Source organism: Panicum virgatum, chromosome 5K (assembly GCF_016808335.1).
Source record: "Panicum virgatum strain AP13 chromosome 5K, P.virgatum_v5, whole genome shotgun sequence".
NCBI lineage: Eukaryota > Viridiplantae > Streptophyta > Magnoliopsida > Poales > Poaceae > Panicum > Panicum virgatum.
Window position 1 is genome coordinate 15584180 of NC_053140.1, and position 24988 is coordinate 15609167.

The 24988-nt window shown below is 53.3% G+C and overlaps 1 protein-coding gene and 1 long non-coding RNA gene across 5 annotated transcripts; one reads left to right on the forward strand and one right to left on the reverse strand.

Moving 5' to 3' along the window:
* The first annotated feature begins 1461 nt into the window (after positions 1 to 1461).
* LOC120706606 lies at positions 1462 to 14309 on the forward strand. Its single transcript, XR_005688372.1, has 2 exons — positions 1462 to 1846; positions 12928 to 14309. It is a non-coding gene; the product is annotated as an uncharacterized LOC120706606 (long non-coding RNA).
* Positions 14221 to 23302, reverse strand: LOC120706604 (transcription factor PHYTOCHROME INTERACTING FACTOR-LIKE 15-like). 4 transcript variants are annotated; one of them, XM_039991282.1, is made up of 7 exons: positions 21805 to 22848; positions 21631 to 21723; positions 21456 to 21521; positions 21303 to 21368; positions 20724 to 21203; positions 20499 to 20624; positions 14221 to 14555 (listed from the first exon to the last, which is right to left on the reverse strand). In XM_039991282.1, exons 1-6 carry the CDS (start codon positions 22846 to 22848, stop codon positions 20514 to 20516), a joined length of 1860 nt encoding a protein of 619 aa, XP_039847216.1. In that variant the 3' UTR covers positions 14221 to 14555; positions 20499 to 20513. The 4 variants fall into 4 exon arrangements, with proteins under 4 accessions (XP_039847216.1, XP_039847217.1, XP_039847215.1 ...); XM_039991283.1 differs by having other exon boundaries at positions 14221 to 14622; positions 20484 to 20624; XM_039991284.1 differs by lacking the exon at positions 14221 to 14555 and adding an exon at positions 22925 to 23302 and having other exon boundaries at positions 20156 to 20624; positions 21805 to 22831.
* Between the last annotated feature and the right edge of the window lie 1686 nt (positions 23303 to 24988).

A 24988-nucleotide genomic window follows, 5' to 3' on the forward strand; every position in this document is an offset into this window, starting at 1 on the left:
CTAGTCCATGACGTGGGGGCCCAGGCCCACCTGTCAGGGAGGGTGGGTAATCAACGAGGGTGCGAAAGGGCGGGATCCGAACCGTCGCCCGCACGCGTGAAGCAAGACGGAAGCTGAGCTGACGTGCGCGCATTAATCGCAGGCGTGGCCGAGCTTTTCGGGAGCTGCGCCGGTGGTAAATGATCCGTTCACTCCGGCCGCAACAATGCCGAACGTCGCGCGTGTGACTAGGTGAACCACTGATCATGGGGCCCATAGTCAGTAATCCGTTGCGACGTGATGAGGCAGCAACCAACCCGACGGGTGGTCAAAGCCGGTCGAGACCCCTGCAGAAAGGAACTTCAAGCCATACAGAGCCAAATCGCAGAAGTGGCCCCACCTGTGGGTTCGTACCTTCCCCAAGGTGGGCCCGGGGGCCACTGTCGGTACCCTGTAGCAGGGATACCCACTCTTACTACAGCAAGGCAGGACCCGCGTAGTTGTCCATAGCTGCGCGGGAAAGGCGGAGTAGCCAGGCCCCACAGGTCAGGCTCTTCCCTCACTAGGCCAATGGCCCCGGACCCGCTCCCCGCCTGGGGAAGGGTCCGAAGACGCCACGTATCCCTAAAGAAGGGAAGCTCCGTGCTGACCGCCGAGGCCCGGACCCCCATAGGGGTCCGGGACCTCCTGCGCCCGTCCGGACTACCCTCACCATGTAGGGGTCCGGAACCGCCACGTGTCCCGAGGACGCGGGATCGTGCGCGAGTCTTCCGCAGGGGGACTCGCCCACCCACCGCATTTAATGTGGTGGACAAGGCGTGCTCTGTCGCCGCGGTACGTGAGACAGCCTTTGTCAGGCCTCGCTGAGCACCGCGTATTACCAAGAAGCACAGTGCAGCCGCCTGTGCCGCACCCGCGCAGAGCCCGCCTGCAGCATTAAATGGATACGACAGCACGGCACTTTTCCATCATGCCGCCTACGCCACAAGCTACACCACCCACTTAAGCAATGTGACGGGCGGTGCCACTAGCTACGACAGGCCCGACCTGACAAGACGACGCTAGGACATGATGGACGAAGGGCTCCGGGAGCAGGCAAGGGAATCCAAGAGATCTCCTTTGCCTGCGACGCCTTAATGTATGAACAGTACGTTAGTTTATACTGCATCGTTGGACCCACCTGTCGGGGATCCAACGGCTGTGTACGCGCCCCCTTGAGATATAAAAGGGAGGCGCTCGACAGACAGATCCAGACAGACTCAAGCTCTCGCACCTTCTCACTCTCGTGGGAAGGCAATACAACACACAGTGGACGTAGGGTATTACGCTCCGGCGGCCCGAACCACTCTAAATCTTGCTGTGTTCATCGTGTTCTTGAGTGAGATCGATCTAAGACTAGCTAACCCCCGAGTACACACCCTCTGGGCTAGGGCGGGTGCCTTCCGCCACCCGGCTGTGGTTTGCAGCACCACGACAGGCATCTATCAAAAAAAATCAAAGATCGCATCTCACTATAGGATAATGCTGTGTGGATGGTATTGGACTTGTCGGAAATAAATCATATGTATCACCATATTTGTGATGCTGCTTTATGAGGTGTTAGGTTGTAAGTTCATCCTTTCATAAAGTTAAATTCTTATTATAGCAAACTATCTTTGTTGAATTGTGAGCCCTTCTTATCACTGCTACCTGAAGGATAACGGAGAATGGATGGATCATCTACAGGTGGATCTTAAATATTAGCATTGGAAGTGATTGATCTGCTCTGTTCTTTCTTCATGATGCTGACATTTTGAGACCAGTCTTACTCCTTATGAGAAAGGTCAGCAATGCTAAATGTAGAAGGATTGAAGAATCTATTTAATTGGTGAGTCTATGGAGTTTCTAAATTAAGAAGTCTTATTATAAAGCTTATTCGTCGGTATAGATACTCCTTACAGATGATGCTAGTGCTAAAAGTTTATCAAAGGCTCAGAACAGGAACATAAAGCCTGGAACTTGCACATGCTTATCTGAGCCTCTTTTTCAATGATGTGAGGATTAAAAGATACTAGCAGTTGTAAACTATTGTGCTGGGCCATAACAATACCTTTCTCACCAATTAGCTAGGTTAGCTAGGCGCCGTGTGCTTAACCTCATATCACACTAGGAGATTATAGTAAACATTAGTGGGGTTCTTAGAACTGTTTAAGCTTCTAGCCAGTGCCCATGGCTTAGCTGCTAGTAGATTATACTCCCTCCATCCCAGGATATAAGGCGCGGTCAAACTTGGCATGGTCTTCAATAATATTCTTTGACTCTTAATATCTCATATAATATAATGTTTGTTGCAACAAAATTATAGTTATATGAAACTACTTTTAAATATAAATACAATGATATGATTGTTATAAGACAGTTTTTATTATACAAGATTAATCGTAGATCAAAGTTTTTAAAGTTTGAATCTTGAATTATATGTGCGCCTTATATCCTGAGAAGGAGGGAGTACTTTATTGAAAGAGGCAAATTTCTGCTGGCCTCACTTGACTTGTATGCAAAGTTTAACATCTACTGGGGTTGAGTGTGACAAAAAGATAATATAGTTTGCCTACCTTTTGAATATTAATAAATTATCATGCTTAAACAAATTTTATTGAACCACCGACATGCTACTATTGCATCTATTAACAAAATATTGTCTTAATTCTAGTAAAAAAAATCAGATGTCAAGTACCAGAGTTTGAAATGTTATCAGCCACAACATATCAACATGTGGGAACATACAGCTATTGAATAATTGCAATTGTGGACAGCTCCAAAAGAAATTAGGGCAGATCCAATATGAGTGCTTATTTCGACATATCAAGAACATTTAGAGGACATGCTTAGTTGGTATAGTAGCAAACAGAAATGATCCATTGGCTTTAGTCATTGCTACAGAACCTAGTCGACACTGATACTGTTTGGTTGGAAACTGTTGGTGTATATGTGTGTGGCCCATATGGCCTGTGTGTTAGGCCCATCTAGAGTCCCATGTACAGCTACTATATTACCCACCCTTCTAGGGTTTGGAGGAATACACTACACTATTCTCTCCTACATGGTATCAATAACCTAACCTCCTCTCTCCTCCTCTCATCCTCCAGCCGCCGCCGCCGCCTCCCCTCTCCTCCTTCCCTCCCTTTCCTTCCTCCCCTGCTCCGGCAGCAGCCGCCGCGTGGCCCAGGCCCGCCGCCGCCGCCCTGGTCGTGCCCCTGCCCGACCCTGCCGCCGCCACCGCTGCGGGCGCAGGGGGCGCGGGGGCCTCTGGCGCCGCCGCTGCCACCGCCAGGGCCGCGGGCCCCCTGCCGTACGACCCTGCCGCCGTCGCCGCCGCAGGCGCGGGCGTGGGGGGAGGGGGGAGGGGCGCAGGAGGCGCGGGGGCCTCTGGCGCCGCCGCTGCGGCCCACCGCGCCGCTATCGCTGCGGGCAAGCAGCCCCTTCCCGCCGATGTCGCCCTTCCTGAAGCCCTTCCCGCGCCGGCCGCGCCCGAGCCCGCGTGGCCTGGGCTCGGGATGCCCCCCGCGGATGCGCCGTACGCCGCCACCGCTCTCCGTGGGCAGCAGGCCGATGCTGCTCTCGCCGCGGCCCTCCTTGCCGCCAAGTCCGAGGCTTTGGCGGCTCAGGAGCGGGTCCGTGTGGCTGCCCTCGCTTGGGAGCGCGAGCGCGCCGCGGCCGATGCTCTCGCTCTCCGGGTCGTCGAGGCGGAGCACTACTTCCGTGTCTCCTCCGGCCAGCAGTCCCCGTCACCGAGCACGACGCCTCTTCTTCCCACCAGGCTCCGCCCTCTGGATCTGGACCCCGGCTCGACCCGACCGACCCCATGGTCGCCTAGCTCCACCTCCAGGCCGCCGGCGTCCAGAACATCAGGGCCCTGGTCACCGTCCTCCTCGACCCCACGTCCTCCTCGACCCCACGTCCTCCTACGGACGCTGGCGGGACCAGGTCCTCCTCACCCTTCGCCGCTACGCCCTCGACGACCACGTCCTCCTCGACACGCCGATCGAGGCGCGGGACGTGGTGTGGCTGCGCCTCGACAACGTCGCCATGTTCTGGATCTTTGGAACCATCTCCCTAGATCTTCAGGACATCGTCAGGACTCACGGCGGCACCGCGCGCTAGGCTTGGCTGGCGCTCGAGGGGCAGTTCCTCGGCAATGCCGAGTTCCGCGCTCTCCAGCTCGACGCCACCTTCCGCACCTTCGAGCAGGGGGACCTTTCCGTTGGTGTGTTCTGCAGGAGGATGAAGGGCATGGCTGATGCTCTTCACGACCTCGGGTGTCCAATGCCCAATCGGGTCTTGGTGCTCAATGTCCTGCGGGGTCTAAGCAGCACCTATGACCACCTGCGGACATGGATCACCCACCAGAGGCCCTTCCCCTCCTTCCTGCAGGTCCGGGACGACCTCGTTCTCGAGATCACCAGGGGTCTCGCGACCGGATCGTCCTCGTCCACCTCCACCGCGCTCGTGGCTACTCCACCGGCTTCCTCCGCCTCACCTGCCACCTCCCTCCTTGGTGCTCCTCCCACCGGGCAGCCCGGAGGTGGGGGAGGCCGTGGATGTCGTCGGCGCGGGGGGGGGGGGACGAGGTGGTGGTGGTACTGGTGGCCTTGCTTCTGGAGGTTCTGGTACCGGTGGCGGTGCTGGTGGGGGCCGTCGGGGCGCGCCGACTCCGGCTCCCGCTCCTGCCTCTGGAGGTACGTTCTGGCCATCCAGAGTCCGGGGGGGCATCCTCAGCTCCAGCCGGCAGCCATGTTCACCGGTGCTGCTCCTCTATTCGCGCCATCCTGGACTCCACCTGCTCAGCCCAGCCAGCCACCGACCTGGCCTGGGGGGTGGGACCAGGCCGCGCTGGCGCAGTCTTTCAGCACCATGGGGCTGACACCGCCGGTCATCACCGAGTGGATCGCCGACTCGGGTGCCTCCTTTCACATCACACCAGATGCCGGTATCCTCTCTTCTGTCCGACCCCCACATCCCTCTTGCCCTTCTTCCATCATAGTTGGTGATGGGTCTTGTCTTCCTATCACCGTCGTGAGTTTTGCTCTTGGTTCTTTCCGTCTTTCCAATTTTTTTGTTGCTCCTCAGATGATTCATAATCTTCTTTCCATTCGCTAGTTTATTGCTGATAATTTTTGTTCCATCGAATTTGACTCCTCTGGTCTTACTGTGAAGAATTCGGCTTCCCGGCGTCCGCTCCTCCGATGTGACAGCTTGGGGCCCCTTTACACCCTTCGTTTTCCTGCTTCCGCTGCTCCGCCTTCGACTTCTTCTTCGTCTACTGCTTTTGCCGCGATGCCGTCTTCCACCACCTGGCACCGCCGGCTTGGTCACCCCGGCCGCGACGTTTTGGCTCAGCTTAGTCGTAGTACCGATGTTCCTTGTATTAGGGCTCCTGCTGAGCACCTCTGTCATGCGTGCCAGTTAGGTCGTCATGTTAGACTTTCTTTTGCTTTTTCTTCTTCGCATGCGACGCATGCCTTTGATCTTGTTCACTGTGACCTGTGGTCATCTCCTGTACTCAGCATTTCTGGTTATAAATACTATCTGGTGGTGGTTGATGATTTCTCTCATTATTCTTGGACTTTTTCTTTGCGCGCCAAGTCTGAGATCTTCCCCACCCTCCTCCACTTCTTTGCCTGGGTGTCCACTCCGTTTGACCTCACCATTAAGGCCGTCCAGTGTGACAATGGGCGTGAGTTCAATAACTCCACCTCCCGTTCCTTCTTCCTCTCTCCGGGTGTTCCGCTGCGTATGTCTTGTCCGTATACCTCTCCCCAGAACGGCAAGGCTAAGCGGATGATTCGCATGACGAACGACGTCATGCGCACCCTTCTGATTCAGGCCTCTCTGCCTCCCCACTTCTGGGCTGAGAGCCTCCACACCGCTACCTACTTGCTTAACCGTCTTCCGTCCACTGCTTCTCCTGCTCCCACTCCACACCACGCTCTTTTCGATACCCCTCCTCGCTACGACCACCTTTGTGTCTTTGAGTGTGCATGTTATCCTAACATCTCCGCCACTGCTCCTCATAAGCTGGCGCCCCGCTCGACTCGTTGTGTGTTTCTTGGTTACTCCCTTTACCATAAGGGGTACCAATGCTTTGACCTCATCTCTCGCCGTGTCCTCATCTCCCGACACGTTGTGTTTGACGAGTCGGATTTTCCCTACTCCACCTCCTCTACACTTTCCCCTGACCCCGAGTTGGAGTCCCTGTTCTCGCCTGACCCGGTGGTTCAGCCACCTTTGTTTATCTGTCCTTTCCCTGCAGGTTTTCCTGGTACACCAGCACCACTAACGGTGACCCCTGCTGCGCCACGCGCGGCCCCGGTGCCTGCTGTCGCGCCACGCATGGCCCCAGGACCTCCTGTCGTGCCACGCGCGGCCCCGGATTTCTACTGCACCACGAGTGGCCCCGGTGCCTCCTACGGCGTCTGCGCGCTACGCCTAGCCGGTGCAAGTGTACCGGCGTCGTTCGGTGCCAGCACCGGCACTGGACCCGACTCCGACATCGGAGTCTCCACCGCCACGTACACCGGTGCCGTCGCCGCAGCCACCTCCGCTAACTTGCTCTCGAGTCGAGCCGGCTGTGTACCACCCGCCAGTCATCCATCGGGACCCTCGTCATATTCATCCCATGGTGACTCGGCGGATGGCTTCTCAGCCCGCGACTCTCTCCGCCATCGAGGGAGAGCCGCGGATCTCTCCGGTACCTTCCTCTGTCCGCGACGCCCTGGCAGATCCTCACTGGCGTCGCGGGATGGAAGAAGAGTATGCAGCTCTTCTTACCAACCAGACGTGGGACCTCGTGCCGCGTCCATCTGGTTGCAATGTGGTCACTGGCAAGTGGATCTGGACGCATAAGCGTCGGGCTAATGGCACATTGGAGCGCTACAAGGCTCGCTGGGTTCTCCGGGGTTTCACCCAGCGGCTTGGTGTGGACTACGATGAGACCTTCAGTCCAGTGGTGAAGCCTGCTACTGTGCGCACGGTCCTCTTGCTCATTCTCTCTCGCTCTTGGCCTGTGCACCAGCTGGATGTGAAGAATGCGTTTCTCCATGGCACTTTTCAGAGACAGTCTACTGCTCTCAGCTGGCGGGATTTGTGGACTCCAATCGTCCGGACTTGGTCTGCCGGCTCAACAAGTCTCTCTATGGTCTGAAGCAGGCTCCTCGGGCTTGGTATTCTCGGTTCGCCACGTTCTTGCTGACATTGGGGTTCACCGAGGCCAAGTCTGACACTTCTCTGTTCATCTACCGCCGTGTTGATGAGACTGCCTACCTGCTGCTCTACGTTGATGACATTGTGCTCACAGCCTTCCGTCAGCAGTTACTTCAGCGCGTCATCTCCTCTCTGCAACAGGAGTTTGCTATGAAGGATCTTGGTCAGCTCCACCACTTCTTGGGTGTTACTGTTGAGCCTCGCCCTTCTAGCCTTCTCCTTCACCAGCGGCAGTATGCACTTGATATCCTGGAGCGGGCTTGGATGACTGATTGCAAGCCCTGCTCCACTCCTGTCGACACTCAGACGAAGCTGTCTGCTGATACGGGTGATCCCGTGGCTGATCCTACTGCCTACCGGAGTCTTGCTGGAGCCTTGCAGTACCTCACTTTCAGCAGGTCGGACCTCACATATGCTGTTCAGCAGGTCTGCCTTCATATGCATGATCTCTGGCAGTCACATCTTGCTGCGCTGAAGCGTCTCCTCCGCTATGTCCGCGGCACTATCGACTTCGGCCTGGTGAAGGTTCTTCACCGCTCTCCCTCTGCTGAGCTGGTTGTCTACACCAACGCTGACTGGGCTGGCTGTCCGGACATTCGCCGCTCCACTTCCGGCTATGCCGTCTTCCTGGGCGGCAACCTGGTCTCCTGGTCGTCCAAGCGACAGCCGGTTGTCTCCCGCTCCAGTGCCGAGGCGGAGTACCGTGCTGTCGCTAACGGCGTGGCGGAGGCGGCCTGGCTCCGACAGCTCTTGGCGGAGCTCCATAGCCCGCTCGCCACGAGCACGCTCGTCTACTGCGACAACGTCAGCGCCGTGTATCTCTCCACCAACCCTGTTCAGCATCAGCGGACGAAGCATGTGGAGATCGACTTGCACTTCGTTTGCGACAGGGTCGCTATCGGCGACGTTCAGGTCCTCCATGTCCCGACCACCTCCCAGTTTGCTGATATCTTCACCAAGGGTCTTCCCTCCTCGACCTTGTCAGAGTTTCGCTCCAGCCTCAATGTAGCAAGTTGTGGCTGAGGGGGGTGTTGTCCCTGTGTGTACTTTCTTTGTTGTTCAGTCTTGAACTCCGCTGCGCCGGTAGTTCAGACTGCGGGTGGGTGTTTGTGTATATGTGTGTGGCCCATATGGCCTATGTGTTAGGCCCATCTAGAGGTCCATGTACAGCTACAATATTACTCATCCTTCTAGGGTTTGAAGGAATACACTACACTATTCTCTCCTACAGAAACCAGTCCTTGCTTTGATTTCTGTGGTGCAAAATGAGAAACTCAGCAGGATCTCAGTAAGATTAACTATGTGACTTGATTGTGATTGTTGAGACTATCATACTACAAATCCGGGTTCACTGGAATTATATATATATATATATATATATATATATATATACACACACACACACACACGGGAGCGCTATTCTACAACCTAGGTGTAGAATGAGATTCTACACCCAACCAACCCAACACCACCCAGCAAACCAACCGATCCATAACTCCACCACTCCGACCCATCCACCCCACCTCTCCAGCTTCTTCGTTCGCGAGGACGAGCCGCGAGCGCGCGGAGCGGCGCGAGCGGCGAGTGCAAGACGTCCTCGGATCGGCGGCGTGCAGGGGGGCGAGGCTGTGGTGGCGCGCAGGTCGGCGGCGAGGGCAGCGGGCTCCGCGCGGGGAGCGAGGTGCGGCGGCGCGCAGGGCGGCAAGAGCAACTGCGGCGCATAGGGGGCGGGGAGCTGGTGGGCAAAGGAGGCCGCTGCGGCCTCCTGCAACACAAGGGAAGCGGCCGCACGAGCCAGCTGGAGCGGCGGCGGGCCGGCCAGCAGCGTCGGTCTGGGAGCAGGCACGCTATAGGAGCAGAGGCTGCAGCAGGGGCGTGCAGGTGCTCCAGATGCCGGGTGCGCGAGGAGCCGAGGACCTTGTGGGTGGCGGCGGCGCGTTCTAAGCTCGCGCCCACCGTTGGCTGGGCGGCGTCGCAACCCGTCCAGACAGGGAGCATCGGCGGCGAGTACACCTTGCGTGGATCCGTGGAGGTGTAGTGTGGTGAGCAGATTGGGCATGCCTGGAGGTGTAATGCGTTGAGCAGATTCGGAAAAAAATATTGAACCTTCCTTTGGAATTCGAAAAATAATGAAGCACTTAACTTCTCTCAATAATTAAGCTACTACTTGTCCTATAATGACTTATCTCTGTGTGTTTTGCGGTGATTGAATTTAGTTTTTCATGGCATGATTTTGGTTTTTTTCTTAACCATCAATTTTAGTATCCGGCTCTGGATGGTTCAGTAGTTTAGTAGTCTAGTATTTTTCCAGTCGTTTATAAGGTCAACTTTGAGCCATTTGATGCTGCGTATGAGTTCTGTGTATGCCAACCTTGCTAAGTTTCTATGAAGAAGAACGGGACGAAGGAAGAATGGGCAAGAATTTAATTGCTGAGGAGCATAAGGCGAACGTTGTGTTAGAACAGCAGGTGATGGAGGGTATGCATTTTTAAGCGCACTGTGCTTTAGCATATCTATAAGCTCGTTCCTGCAACATAGCGTTATGCGCATCCTATGCAGTGTTGATGAACACGTGTTACTAGGTTACTGAATATTTATTACTGTGACACTCTGGATTACTGAATTCAAGACATGTATATAGCCATTGTTGAATTAAAAAATTCTATGTATTTGCTGTATGAATTTGTAAAAGAAATTATTGGGTCTGCATGTACAAAATCAACATGTGTTAGTGGAAGTCCTGAACCACAAAAATATTGAGGGAGCTGCTCCTGAATAACTGGATCTGTGCATTATTGAACCCAAACGAGTGTACAAAAATTATTGGTGAAAGTCTTGAATAACCCAAAAATATGAGAAAAGCAACTGAATGCGCATAGTAAATACTAAATAATGGATCTCTGAATTACTGAATGCGCATAGAAAATATTGAATACATAGGAAAATACTGGGATGTATTACTAAATCTACATATACAAAGATATTGCTAGATGAACATATGCATATGCATTACTGAATCCAAAAGCATGTAAATGGGTATTCCAAGAAAAATGATTCTTCAATAATGTGAGAAAAAATAGTGGAAATGCATAATTCTGAATAATTGATTCTCTAGATTACTGAAAATCCAAGCATATACATATAGTTTGGAGGTGGGCATGAATAATTGGAAATACTGAATAACTGGATCTCTCTATTACTGAATCCAAACATTTACATGATGTGTTACTGAAAAAATAATTCACCAAAGATATGAGAAATTACTGAAAGAAGTACATAATACTGAATAGCTACTTCCCTGGATTACTGAATCCAATAATATACATATAGTTGGGTGGGTGACTACGTATAGTACACATATTAGTTATGATTAACTATCTCATGCAGCCTCCGAAAAAAAAGTCTTCGGAAAATGCATGAAGCATCTTTCTCTTCTCTTTGAACCCTCTCCCATGTCAAGTTCAGTACTATCACTGTCATATGCATGAGACGATGAATCGGAAAAGGGTGTCATGCCCACATGAACCTGCCACCGGTAAAACTCTAGAAAAGATCGTTTAGAAAAACAGTGAGACTGGCAGGAAACTGAATCACTGGGTTACTGCTTTACCAAGAATAACTTAAATGCCACCAAGTACAACTGGATTACTGATAATTACTAAAAAATATGCAATTACTGCTAGGGTATTGAGGGATTACTGATACTTGTAATTATTAAGATACAAACCACAAGCGAGGGTGGTAGGATGACCCCATATCCAGACGAATTGGTGTGTAGTTCTTTCTCATCAAGCATCAATAATAAAAAAAATACTAGGCTATTTATACAAACCTAAAAGTTACTGAATTCAAGATATACATAGGTAATGAATATCAGATCTCCAGAATACTGAATTCAAGACGTACATAGAAATTGCTGGATGTACTACTGAATTACTGGGTTAGTGCTTTACTGAATTACTCAGTTCAGATCATCAAAGCTCGGTAATAAGAAAATGTGAAAATCAACTAGATGCATGCAAAAATATTGAATACCAGATCTCTGTATTGCTGAATCCAAAATATACATATGTATACATAGGTACTACTTGGTGTATTACTAAATCTACATATGCATATGTATTACTGGATAACTGAAACTCTGAATTACTAAATCAAGCATCAAATATTTAGTAATGATTGAAAATTATATTACTACTGACATTGATTAACATAGTGTTGAACCTAAACTAATAAACAACAAAAAAGAACAATTGTGCTGGAAATATCAAATTACTGAACTACTAGACTAACTACTTGATTTAGATTATCAATGTTCAGTAAATGAAAAAATACTAAAACCAACAAACTACATATGGATCATAAAGGAATGAAAAATACTGAATGCATGTGCTGCTAGCTACTACTGGACTAACGACCGAGTCTAAGTAAGAAAAACCATTATGCAGGAACTAACAAAATTACTGAGACTTAAAACATAGCAAGTGGACTAACTACTACTCAGTTCATGATCAGTAATGACCAAAATAAAAAAGTGATGCTGGCAATATTACTGACCCTAAGAAAATAAGAGATACTGAACTACTGACCTAACAAAAATAATAGACTAGGTCATAAATTTAGAGCAACAACGTTCAGTAAAAATTACCAAGACTTAAATGCTAGCCTACTAGACTAACTACTGGGTTCAAATCATCAGCACTTAGTAATCTCAAAAAAAAATACTAAATCTAATAAAGTCTAACGAATTACTTATTGGTGCTGAAATCCTAACAAAAACATTCAGTAAATACTGACAAAAAAGATGAAATAATATATCAGGAGCTAATAGAAATCTGAATAAAGCACATCAGGATGATTCATCTAATCAGATAAGCTGATTACTGCTAGATTTGCATGTATGCCGACCAATTCCAGATCGGGGGATTGGAAAAAAAATTTAAAAAGCATACTACGTGTGATGCTCACCATGCGGTGAGTATACGGGAACGGAGGGGATTGGAGGGACCTATGCGATGCCCAATGGGGCACGCTCAGCTCGAGGCCACCACGACAGCTCGAAATCACCAGTTCGCCACCGCTCTCAAGCTCGGGCGCAGCGTTTCGCCGCCGCCGCCGGGGCCGAGCGCGGTGGTGGTGAAGAACCGCGCATGCCCCACCCCGCGTCCAAGCCGCGGGCACGCAGCCTCTCCACGGAGTCCTCCCAGAGCATGTGCGCAGCCTCCCAGAGCAAGAACAGCTCGACGCCATGCAGCTCGACGCCGATGCAACCGCCGCGCCGTGCTCCTTGCCGTCTCCGCACTGTTCTTCCGCCGCTCTGGTCCGCCGCGCTCCATCACGCTCACGGCCGCCGCTGTGATTTGAATCGGGATCCGGTGAGTTTGGGGAGGGATCGAGGGGGGTAATTGGAGTGGGGTAGGTCAAGCTGGGCCGAGCCGATCTGGCGCGGGGAAGGTGGGCTGGCTGGGTCGTTGGGTATTGGGCTGGTGGGTGTAGAATGCTATTCTACACCTAGGGTGTAGATTAGCACACACATATATATATATATATAGAATAAAGACAGTAGAGTTACCTTATCATGTGCATGTTCGTGGCCAACTAACACCACATGTAATGTTTTCATTGCTGGACCCACTACAGTCCTTGAATATGTAAACATCAGTGTTTTCTTTCTCAGATATCGTTCTGTGATTTTCCTTACTGTAGATGATCAGGGCATGGATAGGTGCTGACCAAAAAGTTACAGCTCGGGATGGAGCTAGTAAAATATTGGTAATGAAAAAGGAGAGGAGGAAAAGAAAAGAGAAGCATAGGATAAGCTGGCAAAGGTCTTTCTTGCAAGGTGCACAGCATTTCCTCGTTTTGAGGGGAGCAAGGTCCATCAATGGACTATATGAGGATAGGCCTGAAAACTGACAACACCTAGGCCAGAATAATAAGACCTGAATTATTGGAGGGGACTTCGCTTGTGTTTGCTCCACATGCATAGATGCATGAATCTATCAGATGCCTGTCCACACCAGTCTTCAAAGTTACGTCAAATCAGGAATAAAATACGTAGGGAAAAGCAATCCTGTACCTCCATTAAGTAGTACAATAATGCTAGATACCATAACTAGCTTATCCTCTTATACAGTTTACTGTAGACTGATGTTGCAGGGCAATTAAAAACATAGAATTGAAAATGCCAGGGCAAATGAGCTAGTAGTAAACTGAGGTGCCGGGTGCGTGAAAGCTTCTTCTAGTCGAAAGATGTACATACTTTAAGACTCTTCATTCATGAGTAGCATTTCTGATTAAATTTTGCCCCATCTTTTCGTTCTTACATTGTACCTACCTGCATGCTGGGTCCTTGACTTATTTTATTATTGTCAATAAGTATAGCATAACAATTATATTGTCACTAATAATTTAATGTCTGCTTCCTGATGGGCAAACAAAGGTGACACTTGAAGTCGACATGCTGAGCTATCATGAGATCAAGTGTAGGTAAAATATATTCATGATTGAGCTTTTTGCATGCTCCTCAGAAGCTTCCTTTTTTATGGACATCTCTCCCGTAGCTTGTGTCCTTATAACCGAACAATATACCTTTTAAAGAAATAAATGGATCAAGCAGCATGTAGATTGCATCGTTTGCTCCTCTTTTTTTCTCTCTCTTTCTCTTGGGGCAAACTAGTCAAGAACATGTGGCACAGGATATATTGAAATGTACACATCATCTGCGTGATAAATATGCTCAATAGTCCGTACCATTTAGAATCAAGTAAATTGCTTCTATCTGCTTCTTGATGTTCAAATGATATTTAGCTGTAGTGTCACTAATGGCTATTGCTAGAACTTTCATAATAGTTATCTTTGGGCCTCACGTACATAGTTGTGGAAGAATGTTGTTACATATATGCTTAAGAATGTGGCTCAGAATAGTTGTTAGCTCATTGTTCTCTGTGCAGGAAGAGATATACAGAAAGCTGACCCAGTATATGGAGACCGAGATCCTTTGCATATGATCGCAGAATATGTTTGGTAAATAAGACATATTGGTCCAAGAAGACTTTAGTGAAGCAAGAAAAACTACTCAAGGAAAACTGCACTGGCTGTCAAGACTTGCAGCTTGTAACCAGTTTGCTCCTACCATCTATATTTTACACAAAACTTTTGAGCATCTTAGCTCACTAAAGCTAGACACCGTGCCAACAATTCATTCCATCTCGATTGATTGGGCTCTCTTGTCAAGTGATAGATTTGTGGATCTTGAAACACAGTAAGTTGTTCTAGGATGACTTCTAATTTTCACATCTGGAGCTTGTTAGTTGGGACCTGAAAAATCATAGCTGTGTACTTTCTGATATGAGTTTTGTGCAAAATCCAGTAATTTCTCTCAACTTTAGCATTGGAGTCTGTTAGCAGCTCAATTTTCACTCTCATTGAGCTGAGAGGATGAGACTCAAGGTGGAGAAGTTTTCTGGGTTTTTCTTCATTCACACTCACAATGCCATGCCATCCAACGGGAGGGGAGGCAACACATTTATACACAGCTGCAGGGCAGCCAAAACACACACCAAGGACTAGTCTAAGATGCTGTCCTCTAGGTCCTAACTGTTGTCCTCTAGATGCTGTCCTCTAGATGGTAAAGCTAGTCTAAGATGCCAATGTGCTGCAGCTGCAGCAACCACCACGCAGCAAGGACCATGCAAGGTCTGAGATGCTGGTCAAAAGAAAAACTGAAACCTGTCCTAGGTGGAGACCCACAAAGACTGAGATGACATAGACTTATTCCTTCATTCTCCCCCTAAGTCTTGTCCGTCGTCTTGTGGGAGGGTTGAACCATTCCGGTCCTGGAGCAAAGCTCAAGGAACTTGATCCTCCCAAGGGGCTTGGTGAGCAGGTCTGCAAGCTGATCTTTGGTGTTGATGTAGCTCGCCTTGATGCTTCCTTCCTCCAAACAGCCTCGGATGAAGTGATATCTTACCCGGATGTGCTTGCTCCGTTCGTGGAAAACGGGGTTCTTCGCCAGGGCCAGAGCGGACTTGCTGTCCACCCTGAGCTCCACCGCTCCAGTGTCTCTGCCGAGGAGATCACCAAGCAGTCGAGCGAGCCAGAGCGCCTAAGTCGACGCGGTGGAGGCCGCTATGTACTCGGCCTCGCAGCTGGACAAGGCCACCACCTGCTGCTTGACCGACTGCCAGCTAACGAGGCACTTGCCGAGGAAGAAGAGGATCCCGCTCGTGCTCTTGCTGGTGTCGATGTCGCCGGCGTGGTCGCTGTCGCCATACCCGATGAAGTGTGCCGCTCCAGGGCACCTCGGGTAGTGGAGACCGTGGTCGAGAGTCCCCGCAACATAGCGGATGATCCTCTTCACGGCCTGCTGGTGCTCCGTCGTCGGTCGCTGCATGAACCGACTATCGTAGCCAACGGAGAACGCCAAGTCCGGCCGTGTGTGGGCGAGGTAGCGGAGGCTCCCCACAAGGCGCCGGTACTGAGTAGCGTCCACCTCCTCTGCCGTGCTGTCACAGCTCAGCTTCAGCCTCTCCTCCATCGGAGTGAGAGCTGGGTTGCAGTCGGTGAGCCCAGCGAGCTCGACGATGCGCTTGGCGTAGGCGGTCTGTCGAAGTGTGATCACGGAGTCGTCCTGGTGCACCTCGATCCCCAGGTAGAAGGAGAGAGGCCCCAGGTCGCTCATCTGAAAGGTGGCCTTCATCTCCTCCTGGAACGCCACCACCTCCGCATCCTTGGTGCCGGTGATCACCAAGTTGTCGACGTAGACACCCACCAGCAGGACATTTCCGCCATTGCCCCGCCGGTAGATGGCCGCCTCGTGCGGGCTTTGCTCGAAGCCCATCCCCTTGAGCGTGGAGTCCAGCTTGGCGTTCCACGCCCTCGGGGCCTGCCGCAAGCCATAGAGGGCCTTGCGCAGGCGTAGCACCTTGCCCTCCTTGCCGGGGATCGCAAACCCCGGTGGCTGGTGCACGTAGACCTCCTCCCTCAAGTCGCTGTTGAGAAACGCCGACTTGACGTCCATGTAATAGACGCGCCAGCCCTCCTGGGCAGCCAGCGCAAGGAGAAGTCGCACGGACTCCATCCGTGCCACGGGAGCGAAGGCATCGTCAAAGTCGACCCCCTCCTGCTGCACGAAACCTCGTGCCACCAGGCGAGCCTTGTGCTTGACGACGGTGCCGGCTTCATCCCTCTTCAGCTTGAACACCCACTTAAGGGTGATCACGCGGTGACCACGAGGGAGGTCAGCAAGCTCCCAAGTGCGGTTCTTCTCAACCGCGTCCATCTCCGACTACATAGCGGCACGCCATGCCGCGTGTCCCTCGGCCTCTGCGAAAGACCGAGGCTCGCCGTCGTCGCACGCGAGGTGCAACTGCGCCTCTAGGTCGTGAGGCACCAGTCCCGGCTGATCACCGAGAAGGTCCTCCATCGTACGGTACCGCAACGGCTCGCCATCGTGGTACGCGTCGACGCGCTCCTCGTCGTGAGAGAGCGGAGTAGCGAACTCCACCGGACTGTGCTCAGCACGAGCAGGTGTCGAAGTAGACGTGCCCGGAGGAGTGGCTATCGGTGCTGGAGTGCGCGGCGTCGCTGGCTGTGGTGGTGCAGCCGAGGAACTCGGCGCAGCCGGAGTCGTAGCTGAAGGGCGTGGTGCCGCCGCTGTGGCGGGCGCCGGAGTCGGTGGAGGCTCGGGGACTGGGGTAGGCACGCTCGGCGAAGAAGAGCTGCCTACTCCCCCAACTCCCTCGAAGTGGACGTACTCGACGGTGAAGTCATCATACGTCAGAGCCGAGCCGTCGTCCACCGCCTTGTCCCACGCCCATCCTCGCCCTTCGTCGAACACAACGTCGCGCGCCGTGTGCACACGCTGTGTCTCCGGGTCGAGAATGCGGTAGGCCTTCGAACCCTCCGCGTAGCCGATGAACACTCCCGGAGTGCTCCTGTCGTCGAGCTTGCCGATGTGGCCAAGCTCCTTGGCGAACGCGAGGCAGCCGAAGACCCGCAGGTGGGAGACCGCCGGCTTACGCCCATGCCAAGCCTCATACGGCGTCATGCCGTCGAGTGCCTTGGTGGGCGAGCGGTTGAGAATGTAGACAGCCGTCACCACCGCCTCTCCCCAGAAGACAGCCGGCATCCCCCTCTGCTTAAGGAGGGCCCGGGCCATCCCCACAACCGTTTGGTTGCGTCGCTCGACGACGCCGTTCTGCTGCGGGCTGTACGGCGCGAAGTAGTGGCGCTGGATGCCCTCATCCGCGCAGTACGCTGTGAACTCGGCCGCCGTGAACTCGCCACCGTTGTCGGTGCGCAGCACGTGCAACTTGCGGCCGCTCTCCGCCTCCGCAGCAGCCTGAGCACGCCTGATGGCGTCCGCAGCCTCTCCCTTGCTGCCGAGGATCATCACCCACATGAAGTGGGAGAGGTCTTCGACGAGCAGCAGGAAGTAGCGCCGTCCTCCTGGTGTGACCGGTGTCACCGGGCCACACAAGTCCCCGTGTACGAGCTCGAGCCGCTCCTTGGCTCGGAAACTCGCCTGCTGGGGGAAGGAGTGCCGCTTCTGCTTCGTCAGCACGCAGACGTCACACAGAGCTGCTCCACGTGGTGGAGGCATGGGAGGCCTCGCACCATCTCCTTGGCGCCGAGCCGCTTCAGGGCCTCAAAGTGGAGGTGCCCAAAGCGCTCGTGCCACTGCCATGCCTCATCGTCCCTGCGAGCTGCAAGACAAAGAGGCTGGGACACCCCGACGTGGTGGATGTAGAGGCGGTTCTTCCCTCGAACCACCCTGGCGAGAAGCTGGCGACGGTAGTCCCAGATGCGGAGGACCCCGCTATCGATCACCACGCGGGAGCCGCTCGCATCGAGCTGCCCAAGGTTGATGATGGAGTTCCGCAGCGTCGGGATGTAGTAGACTCCGGTGAGCATCCGGTGCTCTCTGGACTTGGCGGTGAAGATCACGGAGCCCACGCCCTTGATCTCCACGGCGGAGGAGTCCCCGAACCTGACGGATCCACCTACGTCGACGTCCAGGTCGGAGAAGAACTCCCGCCGCCCGGTCATGTGGTGCGTGGCGCCGGAGTCGAGGTACCAGCCATCGACCCTGTCGTCGTCGGAGCCGTTGCCGAGGAGGACTCGGGCACGCGACTCGTCGAGGTGGAGTAGAGCGGTGGCAGGCGGTGCCGCCGGATGCGGCTCCATGTCCCCGTGGAGTAGGAACAAAGCCGGCTCGTCATCCGGCTGGGCCTCCGCGACGTGGGCTTGGCCCCCACGCCTCCGCTGCGGGCAGTCCCTGGCCCAGTGGCCGGGCCTGCCACAGATGTGGCAGGCGTCGTCTCGTGTCGCCTTGGGCCTATCGGCGGCGGCACCCTGAGCATCTCCGCGGGCGCCACCCTCGGCGCGCCCTCGTGCCCCGGCTTGGGCACCTCCGCACCCCTTTCGCGGCTTGCCGCGCTTGCGGCCACCAGTCGAGGAAGAGGGCTCCCCCCTCCTCCTGTCACCGCGTCGGGCCTCCCACTGCTCCTGAGTAAGGTGGAGCTTCCCACCGATGGAGATGCCTCCCGAGGGAGGCTGTGGCTCGTCGCTGTCGACGACCTTGAGGCGACCTATCGCCTCCTCGATCGTCATGGTGGAGAGGTCCAGCAGAGACTCGATCGAGCGAGCGGTCTGCCTGTACCTCTCGGGGACGCAGCGAAAGAGCTTCTCGATGGCTCTCTCCTCGTCGTAGGTGTCGTCGCCGAACTGCACCACCTTCTGCAACAGAGTGTTGAGACGGAGGGCGAAGTCATCAACATCCTCACCTGGCTTGAAGGCCAGGTTCTCCCACTCCTTGCGAAGTGCCTAGAGAGTGGTCTTGCGGGCGCGGTCGCTGCCGATACGTGCCGCAGCGATGGAGTCCCAGGCCTCCTTGGCAGTTCGCTTCTTGGAAAGCGTGAACTGCATCTCCGGCGGGGCTGTTGCGATGAGAGCATCCAGCGCTCGTCAATCCTCATCGTAGTCGACGTCGCCGTACCGGACTGCCTCCCACATATGCCGCACCTGGAGCTTCACCTCCATGACTGCGGCCCACTCGACGTAGTTGGTCTTGGTGAGGGTGGGCCACCCACCGCCGGGACCGACGTCCCTGACCACCGCCTGGAGGCCGTGGTAGCCGGGGGCGCCGCTGCGCGCACCCCAGCCAGGAGCGCCGCCACCGCCCTGCGCTCCGTCGCCAGGGGCGCCGCCTCCGCCGGGTGTGCGGCCCCCTGGACCGCCGCCGGGCACGCCGCCGTCCAGGCCGCCGCCGGGCGCGCGGGCCCCTGGACCGTTGCCGGGCGCGCCGCCGTCCAGGCCGCCGCCGCCGGGGTGGGCTGCTGCCCACCGCGCGGTCCGCTCCCGCGCTCTCTCCCTCTCCAACTCCTCAAGGTCCCCGTCGGCGGTGGTGTCGCCGGCGATGGAGCTGCTGAGGCTGCCGCGCAAGGTCTCAACCTCGACCTCCGCCGCACGCGCTGCATCCTCCGCCTCCTCTGCCTCCACCTCCGCCCGGGCCGCCGCCAGCTCCGCTGCTGCCAGACTGGCCGCCCTCGCCGCTGCTGCAGCGGCTTGTGCCGTCGCTCGCCTGCGCTCCTCTGCCGCGGCGAGCTCGGCGTCTCGCTGACGCCGTGCGCTCGAGGCGACCGAGCGCCGAGACGGTGCGTCGGACATGGCGCGCCTCCAAGGGGCTGCTGCGTGAAGAAGACGCAGCCTCAGACGAGCAGCAGCTCGTCTGCTCGGGTGAGGAAGGTGGAGCAGAGGGTGCAGCAGGTGCTGCTGCGCTAGCTGCTGATGCTGGTGGCTGAACTGCTGCTTGGGAGGGAGAAGAGCAGGAGATGTCTAACCTACTGGAAAGTACGGCTCTGATACCAGATGTTAGCAGCTCAATTTTCACTCTCATTGAGCTGAGAGGATGACACTCAAGGTGGGGAAGTTTTCTGGGTTTTTCTTCATTCACACTCACAATGCCATGCCATCCAACGGGAGGGGAGGCAACACATTTATACACAGCTGCAGGGCAGCCAAAACACACACCAAGGACTAGTCTAAGATGTTGTCCTCTAGGTCCTAACTGTTATCCTCTAGATGCTGTCCTCTAGATGCTAAAGCTAGTCTAAGATGCCAATGTGCTGCAGCTGCAGCAACCACCGCGCAGCAAGGACCATGTAAGGTCTGAGATGCTGGTCAAAAGAAAAACTGAAACCTATCCTAGGTGGAGACCCACAAAGACCGAGATGTCATAGACTTATTCCTTCAAAGTCGAATCACACACTTACACTTCCATGCCGGTGTTATGTTTCAGGCCCATTTCTCTCTGCAGTATCAGTCCTGTTGCTGCCACTATCCAAAAACTGACCACTTTCTGTTTGTACTGAGGGTACACTAAAATGCTGGTTCTCAACCTGGAAGAATTATGCAAATCGGATGCATATATGAGAGATCCAGACAAAAATTAGAGAATTTTTTTTCATCTATTTTTGTATTACTTGTGAAAGTGCTACCTGCAGGATCGTCTGTAATTCTGGATCTCCTGTATTTGTTCCCCGTCTAGCTTCATTATTCATATTCTGCTGCTGTTGAGTTGCTACGTCTTGCTGCTGCACCATGTTAGCCATGGCTGCTGAGAATTGAGGGGGCAGGTTTGGCCTAACAGGAATCCCAGCCAAATATTGAAATGGCTGTACACTAGATGCTGATGGATGTATTCCTTGACCGGGAAGTCCAAACATTGGTACTGTGTTTCTGCCAGGCATTCCAAGACCTTGTGGTGGCGTGCCTGGGATCATTGGGCAAGGAAAGTGAGCACCAGGCATGGACGGAAATGGAACCCCTGGGGTGCTGTTCATGTCGAACACACCCATCCCATACCCCAAACCCATGCCAAGATGAGGGAAATGAGCGATTGGAGGGATTTGCAAGTGCTGCATGGTTGGTGGCAGCAGCATTGGAGGAATGCACAGCCCACTTCCCATGGACATCATCTGTGTGCCAAAGAGAACCGCACATCTTGTCAGTGTTTTTGTATTTGCATTTATCTGAAAGAATTATGTTACATTTGGAATTAGGTGGTATCAGTGCACCTGAACTTGAAGCTGAAGGGTTTTGAGGTACTCAATCGCTTCGTCGAGCATTGAAGCTTTGTCAATCTGCAAAACACGATACATTTATTGCTACCAAGTGCCTCGGGACCAAGAGATGGGTGAGGAAACAGATGATAGATTGGCTACCCGTACCTTGTTGCAGTTGGGGATGAGTTCTTGCAAGGCGCGCATTTTCTCGTTGATCCTGTCTCTTCTCCTCTGCAGGTTTGTTGCATTGCAATGCGATCAGCTCAATTGTAGCTCGCGTTTTGAAGGGCCAGGAAATTAGCATGTAACGATGCGTTATGTTGTGAAGTGGCCTGCTTACCCTTTCTGACAAATTGTGCACCTCGGCGGTGCGACTGCGCTTCGTGCCTCTGCTGCCAGATCTTCTCATGCCACCGGACTCATCTTCAAGATCCTGAAGAGGGCCAATCCTTTAATTAGCACTGCAAGGTATATTGTTAGATCAAAGACATTGCATACAATATTATCTACTTACATCATCTTGGCTAGCAGAACACTCGGCTTGACTCTTCCTCTTGTGTTGGCGCCAGGACTCGTCATTTCCTGTTCCAGCGCCATTGCCGGAGCAGACCGACGAAGTTGCGACTGCGGCCTCAGGCGCCTTCCTGGTCTCAACTTTTTTCTGCAGAGTAATGCTGCCAAGTCTGTCCCGGGGCATCTCTTGCTGCAGGTTACCAGCTGTCGGAGCTGCCGTGCACGAGAACCGCACCTCCTTGGGTTGTTGTGACCACGCCGTCCTCTGCTCCGTGAACACAGGGGCAGTTCTTGGCCCGCTGGCCGACTGGAGGACCGTCGACTCCACGCGGGTGCTCGTGGTGACATTGGAAGCCTTGTCCGTGCCTGTTTGTGGGGGCCTCTGCGCGTTCTGCAGGCTTGCTCGCGCCATGGCTGCCGGCCTAGAGAAGAGGGAGAAGTTCATCAGGCCCTCTCCGCCGCCGCCCAGCCGAGGCTGCTTGGTGGCCGCGAACTCGGCTTGTGGTTCAGGCCTGGTGGATGGACCTGGAATCTGGAAGCGGTGGCTTTCCTTTGAGGGTTCTGGTTCACTGCCGGTGGTGGTGACCGGGTTACTCCTGTTGTTGGTGGTGTGCTGGACAGGTGGTGGCAGAGACCCGAGGTTCGTCGCCGCCGCCGCCGCTGCATAGAGCTCCGAGAAGAAATCCGGGCTGTAGCTGTCCGCAAGGGCAGGCTCGGCGGCGTCTTCCTCGATGATGGGGTAGTGGATCCAGGGCACGGTGTCATCAAGATCACCGTTGTCACGGGTGGCGTCTAGGCCGGAGGAGAAGTCGTGAAGCGATGGGGCCAAGCCGCCGGCGCCGAAGACACCTCCTGTCTTCAACAGCGCCACGGGGTCACCGCCCGGCTGCTTTTCTTGAGCCCGGCTGCTGCTGGCAGCGCCGCAGGTGAAGGGCGGGAACGAGGTCTGGGGCGGCTGCTTCCTCCGGCCGTGGACCACCGCCTGCCCGTTCTCCCACAGCAGCTCTGCAAAGTCGTTGCCGTCGGACCTGCATCCCACGCACATGCACGAGGACCGTCAGCAAGCAAGAACCGATTGAAACAAAAGCATGATCAGCGGGGAGGGAGAAAGGATCGCTCACATCTGGGCCTGGAGCTCGGTGGACGACACGGGCTCGCGGCGAGCAGGAGGAGCAGGGAGAGATGGTGGAGGTGAGCGCACTGGGAACAGACCGCGGCGGCTGCGCAACAGCGGACTGGCTGTTGATCGAACGCGACGGCTAGCCGGTTGGTTCTGCCTCTGCTGCTGCTGCTTCTTGTTGCTCCGAAGCGCCGAGCTTGGCTACAGGAAGGGGGGTAGGGAGCTCTCGGCCTCGGTGGGAAATGGCAGTTAACAGCGAGCAGGAGGGCAGCTGCGGGCACTGTTGCCCTGCGGGAGAGAAGACGTGGGGACCCCGGCAGGCGGTGGATGGAAATGGACAAGCCGGGCAAATGTGCAAGGCAACGCCGCGGCCTAGGCGGTGCTCTGCACCCGCCCGCCCCCAAGGTATGTGTGTGTGAATCCGCCCACTGTGCTAGCCACAGTATCTTCCTTGTACTCTTCCGCTCTTTGGATTTATGCTCCGCTCCTCTCCTAGTTAGGAGTTGGGTACAGCGGCAATTATTTTCTAGGCGCAGTTGGCTGCCTGCCGTACTATTTCAATACTAAGGCCGTGTTTAAGAGCGCATTGCGTTGAAATCTTATTAATTTGAAGTACTAAATGAAGTCTATTTATAAATTTTTTTGCACAGATGGGTTGTAAATCGCGAGACGAATCTAATGATGCTAATTAATCCATGATTAATTAATAATTAGCAGATAATTACTATAGCATCACTGTTGCAAATCATGGATTAAGTAGGCTCATTAGATTCGTCTCGCGATTTACAGCTCATCTATACAAAAAGTTTTGTAAATAGACTTCATTTAGTACTCCATGCATGTGTCGAAACATTTGATGTGACAGTTTTTTTGTGTTTACGAGATTTTAGGTAAAGATCTTCACAGGGCCTAGGTAGTGATCCCATGCTCCGTAGCTACTACCTACTAGCAATAAACCTTTGTTACTTGCAAGTTAATCAGGGTCTGGCCTACCATAAGAATCAGATCACACATGTATAGTAGTAGTATAGTAATCTTGACATGCATGGCATCCTATACTTTCACTACAATATTAGTTAGCTTGGTTATCTACTCCAGATGATCTACTGTCGCATGAGCAGCGGGGAACACTGCTGCGCCTCGTGCCGGCCTGCAGTGCAGCAGTTGACAGCCTGCCGCGAGCAGCTGCACCACCACCAAAGTGTACATGGCTGTGGCCGTATTCAGTTGCAAACTTCCAAATTCCAAATTTTTTTTCCGGCACCTGCATGGAGACTTAAATTTAGACGAAATAAAAAACGCATTGTGACTGATGTCTGTAAATGGCGAGACAAATTTAATGAACCTAATTAGGCTGTAATTAGATGCTAAATTGCTACAGTAATGCTACAGTAAATAACCTCTAATGATAGATTAGTTAGGCTCATTAAATTTGTCTCGCGGTTTACAGACGAGTTCTGTAATTATTTTTGTGATTAGTCTATGTTTAGTACTTCAAATATAGAAAGATGTATTTTCAAAAAATTTACAGGCTGCAACCAAACACGGCCTGTGTTTAGATAAGAGGAAAAGGGGGAGAAAAAGTCACATCAGTCACTGTAGCACTTTTTATTTGTTTGTGGTAAATTTTGTCCTACCATGACCTAACTAATCTCAAAAGATTCGTCTCGCAACGTACATCAAAATTATGCAATTAGTTTTTTTATTTAACTACATTTAGTACTCCATGCATGGATTATTTGCTATATTTAATGTTTCGATGTGATAAGAGATGTGATGGATGTGATGGAAAATTTGGAAATTTTGTGGGAACTAAACACACCCCATGTACTTGCGACCTGATCTATGGGCATCCACCTGAACAACTGCAGCAGAGCCCCAGCGGCGCATGGCAGGGACTCCGGCGGCCTCTGCATCTGCAAAGCCAAAAGCGGCATCGCTGGCTGCCAAAGCAGAGGGCGGGCAGGGCAGAAAAAGGAAAGGGAACTACGAGCTGAAGGTGAAGGGTGGAAGGCAAAGCCACTTTGGGCAGCGCGGCGGATCCAGCCCAGACCGTGCGGGCAGG